This window comes from Syngnathus typhle, linkage group LG5, assembly GCF_033458585.1.
Source record: "Syngnathus typhle isolate RoL2023-S1 ecotype Sweden linkage group LG5, RoL_Styp_1.0, whole genome shotgun sequence".
Classification (NCBI taxonomy): Eukaryota; Metazoa; Chordata; class Actinopteri; order Syngnathiformes; family Syngnathidae; genus Syngnathus; species Syngnathus typhle.
Window position 1 is genome coordinate 10,997,953 of NC_083742.1, and position 15,804 is coordinate 11,013,756.

The window sequence follows — 15,804 nt, forward strand, 5'->3', positions numbered from 1 at the left end:
ATACTCGGTAAACCGAAGACGTGGTTCAATACTATATATTTTTGTGCCGTTGTAATAAGCCAGGTCAAGGTAAGACCACGAGTTGTCGACACGTCACGTAGTTCAGCGTGTTGTGTTCATATTTGCTTTAGTGACGCGAAGACGACTTCAAGAACGTCTGCCCAGAAATAGGCGGAGCGCCAGTGTTCGTCAACGCAACGCGACTTGATCTTGCTGTTCGTAGTGGATCCGAATAGGCTGACTTCAACAGCTTTGGCTTAGTCCTCTTACTTTAAGGTACTTGGTGATTCACGCAAGAAGAATATCGAATATTTTAGGGGCTCCGGCTACGCTCGAGATGACAATGAGCGCCTCTGCTGCATTTCACAACCGGAGAGCACAGCCCGCTGTCAGCGAACAAGTTGGACGAGAAAGCGGCACAGGACCTTTTTACTGCAATGCTAGTTTATTTTAAGAGCTAACTACACTGTTCTCACAATAAGCCTTTGTAAGCTGCTGAGGAAGTCGCTTATAGGTCTGATCGTGAAGAAGATTGTCAAGTGTGCGTGCGCGCGCGCGTCTGTGTTGGATGCGAGTGGACCATGGAGACACACACTGAGGCGCTTCTTGTCACCGCAAACGTGGGGTCACTCTTTGACAATGTAAGTACCCTGGTTGTTGTCGATGTACAAGTGAAACTACACAAAACAACCAAATATTGTTTATGGGCATTATTGGCAATGTTACGTAGAACTGCGCCAAGTGGTATTACTGTACTTTGAATGGGCGCTATCTCGTAGATACGTCACGATTTCATTGTCACGCGCACACCTTTACGTAGCGGTTTACGCCCATCCATGGTGTTTTTACTCTTACGTCACATTACGTTATTGTTTTGAATGATGTTCCATTTGATATAGTTAATCACTTGCAGCGGGACAATATTCATCAACTGCATGAAATATTTGAGTAATATTTCTCACACACTATCAATCAAACTATTTTCACTTCCTTATGCGGTTTAGACAAGTGTCCTAATTCCCTTATCATTATGAATAAGTGAGATTCTTGATGTTTCTGGATAAAAATGTTTTACCGTATATTTTCGTTTGAGCACATTTGAAAATAAGTTTCAACATTCCTTCATTCATATTTGCTTTTAGTTCTGGTTTAACTGGAAGAGTTCTAGGTGAGGTCAAGTTATTCTCTGCACTCATGGAAATTTGGCTCAAGCCATGTTTCACGTTTCCGGTTGCCAGATTGAGCTTCAGTGGAAAGATCTTAGATCCCGTTGTGGGGATATGTAAACATAAGATTATCTTTACTGAGAGCTTTGAGCTTTTCTGGTCAAATACCTTCCACCTCTATTCATATAAACAAACACTCCCAAATATTCATCAAGATTTTAGGATATTGGCAATGTTTGATGGTTTTATTGTTAAATGAGATATCTTATCATCATAATAACGACTCTTCCTCCTAAAGTCAGCAAAAATGAGAATCACAACTTTAAGAAGCTCAAATTTGAAAGCATTTCCTCAAGACTTTTTGGCAGTGATTTTCAAAGTTTTCAAAGAATAATCTAAAGTGATGATAAAAGTGCAGACTGAATTTGAGCCTGCAGGTACCTGCACTGCATCAAACTAAGATGTGTTTTTATTATTTTGGGCACCAAATTTAGCTATGGTAGAGGGGCAAAATATGAGATGAAGCAGCTCTCAATATAATGCCATTAAGCTGCACAACAAATGAGATCTTGCACACGATAATGTTATCCCACTCATGAGCTGCATCAAACATTTTTCCTTTGATTTAATAATTTTCAGGTTTGATTGACACCGTTGAGATAGCTCTCAATCTATGTACGTTTATTATTTTGCTTGTGGTGTCAAGCTATATGGTGTCATGAATATTTTGGCTCGAACTAACTGACTCTAATTATGCATTGCATCTCATGTTCTAGGTGAGTGAATTACAAAATGAATGGCTACAGGAATTATACAAGGTAAGTATGGATATCCCCGCCACTTTATGACTGTTCGCCTCATTCCATATGGCACACACTGAACATACATGACTGCGTCATGTAGTGTGGAAAACGGATACTGTTCTGATACATTGATAAGAAATGAACACATGGCTTGTGGCTGGTATGCAAACTAAGTGACCAAAACTTTCCACCTGACTGACACAAAGTGGAAAATGCCCCTCCTCTTGCGGCAAACAAATGTGACTTTTGTCTTCTCTGATTATTATGTAATGTACTGCTGTGGCTTTTTGCTCTCTGTGTAATAGACCATCCGCACGTATCGGCCACAGTTCATCGCCCTGCACTTTCAGGAGGTGGGGGGGAAAGAGTACATGGTCAACATGGGCCACGCTGAAGAATTCTTTCGGTAGGAAAAATGAGCTATAAATAATCTGTCTGTTTGTGTTTGTTTTGATCACAGAAAAGGCGTCATTGTCTTGCTCCAAAAAGGGCAGCAACTTCAAATGTTTTTCCATCCTCAAACAGTTAAACTTCCTAAATAACTAAAAAAAACAAGTGGAAATAATATTACATGAATACCTTTCCCAAGCAGCAAGCAATGCTAAATAATAATTTTTTGTAGATTTGTACTAAATTAATTTTAAAAAAAAGTTGTCTTTTCATCTTCTTTGCTGGACAAACAAGCTGCAGTTCAGCACTTTTGCTAATAATTAGTCTTAATTTTCAGGAGCATTGAATCCAGTGAAGAACTAAAAGACTTTGACAGGCGCTGCATTTACGTGGACAACCAGTTTCAAGCAGAAGAGCGTTTCACGGTGAGAACGTGGGAAAGTTGTAACATTGATGTAGTTCTCAGAGTTGTCCTCTAGATGGAGCCCTCATCCTTGGTATAAAAATGAAGTGCTGATTAGTGAATGATTATGTATATACTATCATGCCATGTGATCACTTAAACTGGCAGTTTACTGGTTAGTATCGAGTGTGTAGATGCTAGTTTTTGAAAAATGAGGGCATATACATTCAAATTAATTTGAACTAGGAAGACATAGAAAACATGCAGGACACCGGCCCTCGAAGACCAGAGTGCTTCATATGGTCCCCCCCCTCTCCCTCCCATGATTCTTTGATAAACAGGAATTAAACATAACTGATGCTATAAGGATGATTATGAGATAGGGAGGTCTGCACTGCGGCGGGAGTGATCAATCAAAAGTGACTCTGCTTATTCCCTCAAAATGCAACGCACTAGTCACGTGCTGACAGTCTCGGCATTGTGGAATGCCTAAGTGGCTTTTGACACAGGCAAGATGAGTCCGTGGGCAGTCCACAACATTGACAGTGTGATGTGGGCCCTTGGAGATCCCCAACGCTGATTGCTCAATGTTTGCAGAGGCAGAAAACATGTTTGAGTCATACCACTGTGGCCCTGACATTCAACCTCAAGTTGGTCAATCAATGTGTGTTCTTTAGGTTTATTTGGTTCTTTAAGATTCTCAAAGCAGGCTGGAACCTGCAAACTCTGATCAACCCTGACCTCTCATGAAAGCAATTCTGTGCTCTAAACGTTATATTTATTTAACTACTTGAAGAGAACATCGCTCGAACTTTATAAGTGCACTTAATTCAAAGTGCAACCACCTTTCTTAAACTATTAACCTATACTCCTCCCTTTGGCCAAAATCTGACAGCAGGGGTCAGTGGCCATGTTTGTTGGCTGAGGCACCATAAGTCAAAATAAAAAAGTCAATGGCCAGGTGTGCGGGTGACAGGGCCAAGTCAATACATTTAAGTCCAGATTAAAACTATTGATCCCAGCCTATTTGTTTACAATAAATAAAGTGTGTGGGGCCAAGGTGGCAGTCGGGACTAAGTTTCCCCCAGCACTCCGGTGTTTGCACCTTCCACTCTTTGCCCTGAGAGAGATCTTGCACCCCCAGCTCCTCCACGCTGTGTAGCCTCATTTTCATTAGGTTCGTGCCACCTGTATTGATTTTCAATTTGTTTTCTGTTGGCTGCAGATCATCAGTTACACGGCCGAGAAAGAGAAGAGAGAGTTTGGGGTGTAGGGGAGGTGTGTGCGCGGTGGTGTGGGAGGGGAGCGTTCTCCTTTCAGACGGGCAGCAAAAGTAAATGGGCCAGACTTGCATGCATTTTCAGTACAAATGGTGTTTTGATAAAAAAATCACTTGTAAGTCAATATTTTTTTTATTAAACTGTGCACACACCTGATTGATGAACATAGGCGATGCCCAGAGTATATGGAGCAAAATGTGTGCACTTTTCTTGCACTATTAAAACTCAACTAGGCTGAATTTCGACCTTATTGCGCAACATGATTAATATGATGACACGTCTCACATTGAAGGAAATGTATGATGCAAATGTTTCGGTGTACGTATAGTTTTTCTTAACAACCCTCTTCCTGTCCACGCTCCAGCCGTGAGTTTGGACAAGTTGCTCCCTAATTGCTGCTCAGTGACGCAAAGCACAGAGACACCTCTGTTTTGTTAAATGAGAATGACTTTGGCACAGAAGAGTGATGATGTCTTCTGGGAGGGGGGGAGGGAGGGGGGGTTGTTCTTGCACAGTGGCCCGTCACGCCCTGAGCCCCCCTGAGCAATAGCTGATTTTTCTTTTGCCGCCAGTCTCTCCGAGCATTGTTGGCAGACAGGACTGCTTAATACCTTTTAAATTGTTTTAATCTTCTGTCTTTATTGATCTCACGGGACATGATTAATCAGATCAGTGGAGCAGGCAGTTAGTACATTAAAAATTGTCAGAGCGTGTTAGGGATGATTAGGTCCTGAAGTGCACTCTAAGGGTGGGGGGCTAGTTGTATTAAGTTGTGGGTGTCTTTGGCAGTGTAACAAACAATCTTACAGTATCAGTCATTGTGCGAGTCTCACACAATGGCGAAAAAAAACAACTCAGTCCATCTGCTCGGCTGTCAGCTTGGGATGATTTCTCCTGTTTTTGTCGCCACATTGCGTTTTGTTTGTGGCTCAATGTTTTTGCAGTTTGTAAAAAAAAAAAAAAAAAAACACATGGAGGGCCAAGCATTGCTGAATTGAAACAGCAGATATTTCACCTTGCTCAGGTTCATTATTGCCAAATGTGTACAACTTGCCACCTTTTGATCATATGCCAATACTTGGACCAAAATAAATGATGTAATTTCTCTAGAGTAATTTTAGTTAGTATGCATTAAACGAATACAGCATTTAATCCTAATTAATGTCACTGTTATTTTTGTTTATGTTGTTATTATATTGCACTGGTATCACCCATGACTGCAAATATAAGTAGCCCACAACACATGAAATTATGCGCAGAAATAATATTGAAAAGATGAATATTGTACGTCAAGGTGAGGGTGTGTTCCAATGGTATACTGGCACCAATGTCAAAATCTACAGTTGAAGCCAATCTGTCCTTTCGTCAGGTTGCATGAATGAAATAGTTGTTGTAAATGTGGATAGAAATATGAACAGTTACTTGGATGTCCATCCAAATTCTAATTTGTTATTGCTTATTTTGAATTTCTGTCTGTCTTGTCTTGTTCTTTTGCATGTAGGCATTGGGCAGCATGTACTTCATCCACAAGTCATTGAAGAACATCCGCCAGTATGACTTCAGGGGTAAAAACAATGTTGATTGTGATTTAGCAAAATTCTTTAGCAAAAAATAAATAAATAAAAGAGCTTTTAATAGCTGATGGCCACACCTCTTTGCACATTTTCAAAGTGGTGGAATTTTCAAAGGCATCATTTTCCACCTGCATAGTCCAGTCACGTTAAGGCATGAAAAAGCTCCTCCAAAAAGCTTATGGAAGAACCATAAACATCATGGAGCTGCCACTTGCTGTTTGGTCCAAACTGATAGTCACTCACCAAACGCAGTCTAATGGCTCCTTTATGGATCCCCCTCATTACGTATGCCACACTGATGAGGTTAACACCAGTTTATTGATTGCTGCTTGCATGTTTCCTCACTCTTTTTATATGACAGCCGCCTGTCCCTTGCTCTTCGTCTTTGCCCCTCACAGTTAAGGACTTTAAAGCAGTGCCGGCACTGGACAAGTATGTGGGTTCTCTGGATGGGGTCACCACTGTGGAAAAAGAAAAATTCCCAAAGACCTTCTGGCCTGATGTGAGTGTTTGTGTGTATTTGTTGGGGTGGGAGTCATGTTTGGCCCAAAGGGAGACGTTTGGACAAATGAGTCCGCTGGGAATAGAGGGGGCTGTCTGCCGCCTCTGACAGGGAGATGAGATAAATTATGTCAAAGGATCAATAATTATCTGTTCGGCTGCTGCTTACCGACTCTTGCTAATTTTTCTCTCTTGTAGTTCAAGTGGTCCAGGAAGGGCTTCATGAGGACCCGCTGGCTCATCCATGACCGGTACGTACATCACACTAATCCCAGCTGATCCGGTTTATACACATATACACTTGCCGGCCACAACATTACGCACATCTTAAATCCAGTGAGAGATCATGATCAGTTTTGATCTTAGAGCGCTATTCATTTAAAAAAGATCTACTATGTTTATTATTGCAGCACTGTACCATATTTAACAGGTTAATATTACTTATAGCTACCTCACTGGAAAATTGGCTTACATTATCAATTTACCAAAAACATTCAATTTCTACTGCTTATTTCATTTGGGATCATAGGCGCGCGAGATCCTTTCCTACCTGGATTCGTAGAAAACACATAGGCACATTTTAAATCTGCACTGAGGCATGTACTTTATTTAGACTGTGTTGGTAATTTCACAGGCAAGATGGCATATTTAAAAAAGGGTGATTTGCGCTGTTTTGGGCATGGCAAAATAACCATAATAATGCATATAATGAATTGTTTTGTTGTTATATTTATCAAATAAATCTGTTACACAAGTCCACAGCGCACGGGTGTCTGCATGTTAGTCTGCAGCTTGATCACATTTACCAAAATTGCATTAGACTGGTGTTCTACCTTGTGTCAAAACAGTCTTTGCTGTTTTTCTTCTTCATGCCATGTTATTGGGTGTGTGCATTGTCTTCTCAGAGGGCTGGACCTAGTCAACGTCCACCTGTTCCACGATGCCTCCAACCTCATTGCCTGCAACTCCAGTCCTTCTATTTACTCTGCCAACCGCAAAAATGCACTCAGACACGTCATCAACAGGTCCGAGCTGCCGCTGCATCAAAACACATTCTTGACCAACAGCCAACAGCACATACTCCTTGGTCACAATTGAATGCACAGTTTGTAAAATTGAAATGTGTTGTTGCTGCAAGTGGCCACAGTCTTAGTTTTAATGGTGAATATTGATAGTGTAATTGAAAAAAAAAAAACATTTTTAATTTATTACAAAACTGCAAAAGGTTTTGCATCTATACAAGCCTGTTTTTTTTTCCTTCCCCCCAGGATATCAGATAACTGCCACACGCCAATGCCTTTTTTCCTGTTTGGAGATTTTAATTTCCGTTTGGACACTCTAAGTCTAGTCCAGGTATGCGCAAACGTTGCTGCTGCTGTTTGGTCATTGTTAATTGACCAAAATTCCTGTGTGTGCATTTGAGCAGCATCTGTCTACCTCGGCTGAAATCCAGACCGTAAAGAAGGACAGCAGTAATGAAGTGGAGAAAATCATCTGTGAGGAGAAAGCTGATCGCCAGGTGGGCAAAATCTGAAAGCTACGGCCTTTACTGACAATTTTCTTTACAATGCAACTCATGTTCTTTTCTCGTCGGCAGGTGCTTCTACTGATCGAGGACAAGCTCTTTGCCTACCTGTATCAGGCGGTGTTCAGAGAAGACAATGGCAAAGCGGTGAGCTCATCATCTACACTTTGTGCTGTAACATTTTAGACCACATAAGATGTAATCCAGTAAATCCGATAACAGCCAGGAAGTATTTTTTTAATTGGCTTGTAGCGTAACCTAAAACCATTTGATGCTTAAACTAGTATATATAAAAAGAGGACAAAAAAAAACTTTCTCAATGGCCTATTTAAAATTCAAGAGTGAGGACATTTAATACATTGTTCTTCATCGTCTTTCCAGCTGCTACAATATGACAAAGAAGTCACAGCCTTCCACGATGTTGTTAGAGAAGAGGAAATCCAGTTTCCACCCAGGTGAGATTCCTACTTGTTCCCTCTTGTTTTTGAACCAAATCTATTGTTTGACACCGTTCTCATTCTTCTAGCTACCCCTACAGTGAAGAGTACACTAAACCAACCCAGTACATGAACACTCGCTGTCCTGCATGGTGCGATCGGATTCTGATGTCACACACTGCACAACAGTTTATCCGCAGTGTAAGTCACCACTTGCTGGGTTTCTTTCAATATCTATGCAATTGTGTTTTGTCGGGTCGGCGTAAGCTCGACAAAAGTTTGAACAAATTGTCAACGAAAAAACAAGTCAATTAAATCCACCAAGTCTGGGTTGAATGAAATTAGTTAAACTAGGTTAGTTCAAGCAAATGAACTCATTAGGCTCAGTTCACTGCTGGTTTGAAGTACCAAGTGGCATTATTAATGATACTCATGTGGTCTTCTCAGGGCACTGATGGTGAGAGGAGCGTTATTTATGACACTGTGGGCCCTGATGTTTGCATGGGGGATCATAAGGTAACATTTGATCGAAGCAAGGATGCCGCCGTCAACAACCAAGCATCTATTTACATGTAGATGAACATTTCATTTTGTCTCTTCAACAGCCTGTGTTCTTATTCTTCGCACTGAAGGCAAATGAGCATTGACCGGGGATCAACCAGTGAGAGTGTGTCCATCTTGTACCGGTTGTGGCATGTCTAGGGAACAGCGAGGGGAGCGCTTAGCAATCTTGTTGTCATCCCCAGAGAGACATTAGCTAGACGGGGCCCGCAGTGTTGCCGTATGAACTAAGATGAAGTAGCAGCGGGACAGCAGCTCTCCTTTGTGTCCATGTGCCATCAGCACCTTTCACTGATGTCTTTTGCATCCTCTCCGCTTTCAATCTGGACCCACAAGACAGTGGCTCACATTTCCCACTATATGGCCGACTAGGGAGAAATACATCGTACCCGACATAATATTGGCATTTTTATGGCCATGATTTTGTTTTGTTTTCTTGAAATTAACCCTATTTAGGATGAAAGGCTTTTTAATGAGGCATTTAACAGTCGAGAGCATTTTGTTCGCTTAGACAAGACAAACCGGGGCAAGTTCATGAATGTGCGGCTTCATAAAACATTTGGAGTCCTTTTTAGGAAGTCAGTATCGCAGAGTACATAATGTAAAATTTGGTTGGACACAAATTCACACATCAAATTTGTTCCTTAAAAATGGGCACCCGCACACGTTTCCTCTATTCCTCAGGTGTCTTCTCAGACTTGTGTCTTCTACTCATCTTTCTTTTTCATTTTCCTCAAACGCCATTAAATATTCTTTACATCTTCTTCTTAAATATTCTTTCCATCGGCACGTTTGTGTGTGCGTGCGTGCGTGTGTGTGTACGTGTCTGTGCGCGCACGTTTCAACCATTTAATTGTCATAAACTCATTGAGGAGGTTCTCACAGACAATCTATTTTTGTTGTGTGGGTGTGTGTTAGGTTTTTACAGACAGAGTGAATAATTTTAAGAGAAACGCACCAACGGACAGACCACAAGTGAGGCAGAATATTGAGTCGTAACTTGCGCAAGGAGTGCAGTACAGACAGCTTACAATGCCCAGCTACACTAAAGTCTGTCCGCACTCTTGCTCTTTTTATTTGGGGATGACCCTGCCTACAAGCATAGCAGAAACCGTTAGGGAAAGGGGAAGCGCAAGGGTTTCTGCTTAGGTAAGAAACAAAAACGGCAGATGATGCACTTGTGATATGGCGAAATAGAAAGGAGCAAACAGAGTTCAGCAAGTTCAATGTGTTCAAGCGACCATCAGAGCAGGAACCAGGGGCGCGCTTAGCGCAAGATCTTGAGGGCGTGAAGTGTGGAGTCAGCTACTTGACGAAGAGTGACACATCGCGTCGCTGACACATTGCCGTTGCAGGGCGTTGTTTTCTCTGCAGCTGCGTCTCGCTGACCAAGACAGGACCTCACACTTCTGCTTATGTGGCTTTCTGTGGTGAACATAAGAACAGCAAAGCAGAACAACGAACGCACGTACGCACTAATCTAACGGTCGATCATTTACTGTAATATGATAATATAGAAATAAAAAGAGAACGCGTGATAACGTAAAGAAAAAGAGAACGCATGATAACATATATATACAATTTTCCAACAGTGTGTGTCTGTAAAGGTGCAATAACAACATTCTTGGAAATTGGCACAATACCGAAAGTAGGAAATAAATGAAATTAAGACCTTGATTCAGTTGAAGAAAATGTCTGTTGCCCCTGATCTTCCAGGCTCAAGACCTTCAGGTGACATTCTCACAATTTTTTAAGCATAAGTTTTTTGATTATTGACAGACTCTCCCCAGTTGGACTTCACCACTGCACCTCGAAACATTTTATTATTAGTCAGACCACTTTGCTATCATGTGTTCAGAACTCTATTTTAGAATTCAATAACAGTCCAATTTTTAACAGTTAACGTATTTTTGTTTCAACTGTAAATGTGTTTTTGGATTTTTATATTTCTAGCTATTTACGCATTTTATTCTCTTTACTGTGGCTGTCATTTCACAAAAATAATTTCAGCAGGTGTTTTATGTACTGTATGTTTTTGGGAGGGGCAGAATGGGGGGGAGACACTGTACTGTAGTATGATTCGTTGAAAGCATGTAACAAGTATTCTTTTTTAAAATTCACATAAAAAAGTGAAAAGTGCTTTTAAGCGCTCAAAATTCAGACACGTGTGTTGAAAAATGAAACTGTTTTTAATTTTCTTCTTTAATTTCTTTCTCTGCCATTGCAAAACTGTTAACATTTCTTATAACAACATAATTTCTTTAAGTGTAATAAAGAAAAAGTCACTGTCACTACATTTGAAATTATATGCACAAATTGATGTTTCTTCCCTCTGAAAATGGAACCTAAAATTAGATTAAGTGATTGCATTTGGGGCGAGAAAAAACAGTGAACCCTGAAATACTAAGTGCTTTATTCCACATAACACTTAGTAGCATGTTGCTCTTTGTATTTGAGGAGCTACAAAAGAAAGAGGAATGGATGGGCTTTATTTTAGGAAAAACTTCAGTCTTGTTGCACCCTAATGACCTAATTACTTGAGAGGATTCTATAAATAGGTTTTGGGTCTGGTTCAGCAGCCTTCACAGGCATGCAGAAGATGACAAATGTCCAACAAGGGTTCTTTTTTTGTTTTCTTAGTTGATGTCATTATTATTGTATTATGATTATGAATGTGTGTGTGCAAGATGATAAGATACAAGATACAATTTAAGATACAATTAGCTGCAAAATTTCAACAGTGAATAATTAAAAAAAAACAATCCATTATGTTTATGTGGATGTACTACATACATGCCCATAAATTTAGTTTATGACGTTCGAAATTTATGTTTTCCGGAAATTTCTCCTCCATACAGCATTGCGACTTATGTGGAATCACAGAGACTATTTGATCAATGAGCTGGTGAGCTTGTATTGATTTCTTTAAATTCGGCCATACACCGCACATGGGCAACAACAAGCTCGCTTTATTTATACTGTCACCTGCAAGGACGGACATTAAAAATATGAGAAATGACACAATTGGGCCAAAATACACTCATCCCGAGAGCTTAGGAGAGGACCAGGAGGGATTTGAACCCAGAACTTCTCACCTCTGAGGCAGAATTGCTAACCATCATTGCACCGTGTTGCCAAGTTTGATTTTAATACATCTGGATTTAAAAAATTTAAAAAGAAGGGCAGGGATTACATTAGCTATAATGTTGTTTGTCACGCGGCCTCTGCTGCAAAAACTCCCAAGTTATTTGATTCGGCACAGTTTTCTTAACTGTAGTAATAATGCAATACATATGTGTTTATTTACAATTAACAGTTTTTATATAATCTATAGTCTACATCACCAACCACAACATTTGGTTTAACTGCAGAGCTTAAATAGATGTAATACAAGATTTGTTTCAAACATCTGCCTTTTCAAGTTGAACAATGTTTAATGCAGTTCCTATAACATAAAGTTGCTGTGGCAGAGATTCAATACGTGTTCTTGTTACATGGTGCTTAACCATTTTCTACAACACCCATAATAGATCTTGTAGCTAGCTGTATGTGTCATGTTGTGCTGGAATTGAGGTAATGAAGCTGTTTGTGTATAGCAGAGAAAAACTTGCAATGAATATCAGTTCTACAACTTTTTGCAGTCTTTTATGGATGCGAATGTCTTCACAGGATCTTCTTTGATCATGCTTGTGATCATTCGACACAAATAAATGCTTTGCATGCAGGTGCAAGTCAGTGGCGTGTGAAACTTGCTAGATGCCCGGGGTGATTGGCCGCGTATTATGCCCCAGAAGATTATTTAGTCGGTTGGGGAGTGGAAATTTTTTAGCTTGATGGATGCCCAAACAGCCAATAGTTGTATTGGCACACCGTCATTCAAAATTTTCATTGACCGGTGGATGTGTGACACTGTGAGTTGCCCCAACTCTGCACACCCGTTGTTAGATGTGTATCTATACCAGCATGCTTCAAACGTGATGAGGCCCGAGGCGCAGGACTGAGAAAGCTCTGCGGTGTTTGCGCAAAAGTAAACGGATCTTGTCGTCGTCAGAGTCTGGATCCAGGGGCTTGTTGTACTCCTCGTCCTCCACCTCGTTGTCCGAGGTCTCCCCGGCCTGCCCCGAGTGGGCTTGCGTGGAGCTAGGCTCGGACGCGCTCTTCTTCCTCCACTTGGTGCGGCGGTTTTGGAACCAAACCTACAGACAGAAGGACAGGTTCTGTCACAATGGCACACACCCGTTGGAGGATATGAAAGGTAAAGTCAAATGGCTTATAATAATGATGAGAGTCGCATAACCAGCCCAGCCTGTTGAGAATATTTCATCGTTTAATGGAAACAGAATACGTATTTGACCGTTTAATGGAAACACTCATTTGAATAAACTTTTAAAGAGTGGAATCATGTCAAACAAAAATAAAAGAAACTTACTTGCAGCATCTAAGCAAACAGAATAAGCACGGGATGGAAATCTCACCTTGACTTGAGATTCAGTCATGCCCAAAGAATAAGCCAGTCTGGCCCGCTCAGGCCCTGCCAAATATTTAGTCTGCTCAAAAGTCTTCTCCAGCGCAAAGATCTGATGTCCACTGAAGGTTGGCCTGGTGTGCTTCTTCTGACCTGACATCTCCCCCAAAGGACCACCTGAACACAGCCAAAATTGAAAATATGAATATTTAAGGCAATATTTTTATTTAATTAGAAATCATTTGTGAATGAGTTAGACAAATTACATTGCCCCCAGACAAAAAAAACTTCTTAATTTGAGTAAAATACATTTATTAATTACGTAAACTGCCATGCTAATAAGCGCACTGCTCAAATCCGTTTTTTTTTTTTTTTTTTTATCAGAATTGCAAGTTAACTTAGATTAATTTTTGCACTGATTCTGCATCTGCTCTTGTGTTTTTCCTCAAGCACAGCAAAATAATAATAAATATAATTAGAATGATAATAATATAATTAGAATGATAATAATTATAATAATATTTCAAGATTAAGGGCTAGGTTCAGCAACATGCTTTTTTTCTGAAACATAGCTGTAAATTACAATGCATGGTAGAATGAGTCTGTCCAAGGTTTGACATATTCAAAATATCTCAAAAACCTACTTACGAAAAAAGGTAAAGACATTTGTAATCAATGTTAAAAATACTTTTTGGGGACTCATAAAGTCAACTCTAAGCAAAATTTGTTGTTGATCAATGTGGTTCAGAACATTTGTTCTTTGCCCTCAAAGCAAAACAATACCGGCCAACTTTTTGCTGGGCAATCAATTTCAAGGCACATCAACCATAGGTGACATAGTCACGGCCCTTTCTAATTATATATTTGATCTCAGTATAGACTGTATTAAAATTGGAACTTTTTGCTGTCTCATAGCCAGGACTCCATTGCAAAAGCATTTTTAATCTCAATGGGATATTCCTGATTTAATAAAAAATTATATCACGCCTAAAAATGATGAACTCTATGGGAATTATATGAAAGTATAGAAATGATTGTAATTTGTAGTTGTCCGAGACTTAAACATTACGCCATAACAACAACTTGGACAAACTGCACAACAAAAACAAAACTCCAACAAAGATTAAATATCATCATATAAATTGAAATATGCTTGTTCTTTCTCAGACAATATATTTCTTCTTGCAAGACTTTTTCTCCCCTTAAACATCTTTCTAAAGTGTAATAATATTTGATTGGGGTGGGACTCACTGTTGGCGCACTGCTGCTTGCCTCCTCTCCAGTCGCAGTTGCTTTCGGCCCAGCAGCTAAAGCCGCGACCCTTCATGGGGCACTCGGTGCCGGTCTTGGTCAAAGCATTCAAGGTGGAGCTGTAGTCTCGGCCATAATACATGGACGTGCTGGAGACAGGTGCGCCAAAACCCCCCACGGTAGAGTAGCCGGGGAGTAAAGTGTTGGTCGTGCCTGTAGAGCCCACCCCCACCATGGAGCGGCTCAGAATGTCACTGATGCCATGCGGAGTCCCCGGTGGCATCTGGCTGCTGAGGCCCGAATTGAGCTTGTAGAACGAATTTGGTACCGAGTACTGGCATACTGGCGCCTTAATCTCGCTGGTAAACTGGTTGAGGCTGTTGTTGAACAGGAAAGAATTTTGGATATTTGGATCCATGGGAAGATTCGGTCTCAGCAAACTCCAATAAGATCCAGTCAGGACCTTCTTGATGACCTACCGCACAAACAAGCAAGGTTTGTTATAACGGAGGTCCAAATGCTGATAGATGAGATCAGCTGCTCACTGTTCGCCCTCACCTCTCGGCCGCCATAATGAGCCTGGCCACGGGTCCGCGCAGTGTGAGACGCTGCCTCCAACTGATGCAGGTCCCCTTACATATCATACATAAGAAGCATCTGGACATCTGGACGGGGACATTGATAAAGACAGGCCACATTCGAATGATGCCCGGGATTGGCCTTAGTCACTGGGCTTCGCCATTGGTTGCTTGGTGAGAGGAAAGGGGACCTGTAATTGGACGGCTGCAGATTAATGACCTTTTGAACAGGTGGAGGGGGAACAAGTGGATTTTTCTTGATGGCCTGATGTGCTTGAGCAAGGGTGACTGGGGAGACGCATTTGAGCCTTGTTTTACCTCTCGGGAAACGCATTTAGTTTTGTATGACTTTTAAGTGCACATACACACATAGGTGTAGACTAAAGATGTGTCCATCATGAAAAATAGTTTGAAGTAGTAGTTTGGGAATGAACGTAAAATGTTTCGTGACATGTTCAGAAGTTGAAACGATCAATTCAGAACAACAACATTGCAAAATGTAGGTGTCTTTATAGTCAGACATACTGAACACATGTTTTCCTGCAAATTTCAAACAAAACTATTGCTCGCAGTGCTATCTTTTTCTTTTTGGACTCAGGGAAAATGCAGCTGTATTTTATTGCACAAAATAAAGACCTTTGAACATCATTATTCAAATCTGACTCTATTCTAGTAAAATAAGGAATTTGTTATCTCCTACAGTAATCCGATATTATTACAACATTCATATGATGACAATAAAAACATTTCTTTCATACCAATGAGAGCATACAGTGTGTTGCAATTTCTTGTTTCTGTGAAACAGTCATGTGATTTAATCACGGTAAAAAAGAAACAAGAAAACGTTTGTAACTTTCCAACGCATGACGG

General features: G+C 40.6%; 2 protein-coding genes across 2 annotated transcripts; one reads left to right on the forward strand and one right to left on the reverse strand.

The window, feature by feature from the left end:
• The first annotated feature begins 32 nt into the window (after positions 1-32).
• Positions 33-10,931, forward strand: inpp5l (inositol polyphosphate-5-phosphatase L). The gene is made up of 15 exons (XM_061279500.1): positions 33-641; positions 1,943-1,984; positions 2,275-2,375; positions 2,697-2,784; positions 5,544-5,607; positions 6,015-6,118; positions 6,316-6,368; positions 7,023-7,142; positions 7,386-7,470; positions 7,544-7,636; positions 7,715-7,789; positions 8,024-8,097; positions 8,169-8,280; positions 8,527-8,595; positions 8,685-10,931. The coding sequence occupies exons 1-15, from the start codon at positions 582-584 to the stop codon at positions 8,724-8,726; spliced, it is 1,182 nt and encodes a 393-aa protein (XP_061135484.1). The 5' UTR covers positions 33-581; the 3' UTR covers positions 8,727-10,931.
• nkx6.3 (NK6 homeobox 3) lies at positions 10,686-15,121 on the reverse strand. Its single transcript, XM_061279502.1, has 4 exons — positions 14,915-15,121; positions 14,357-14,831; positions 13,116-13,282; positions 10,686-12,836 (listed from the first exon to the last, which is right to left on the reverse strand). Exons 2-4 carry the CDS (start codon positions 14,772-14,774, stop codon positions 12,609-12,611), a joined length of 813 nt encoding a protein of 270 aa, XP_061135486.1. The 5' UTR covers positions 14,775-14,831; positions 14,915-15,121; the 3' UTR covers positions 10,686-12,608.
• Positions 15,122-15,804: the final 683 nt, after the last annotated feature.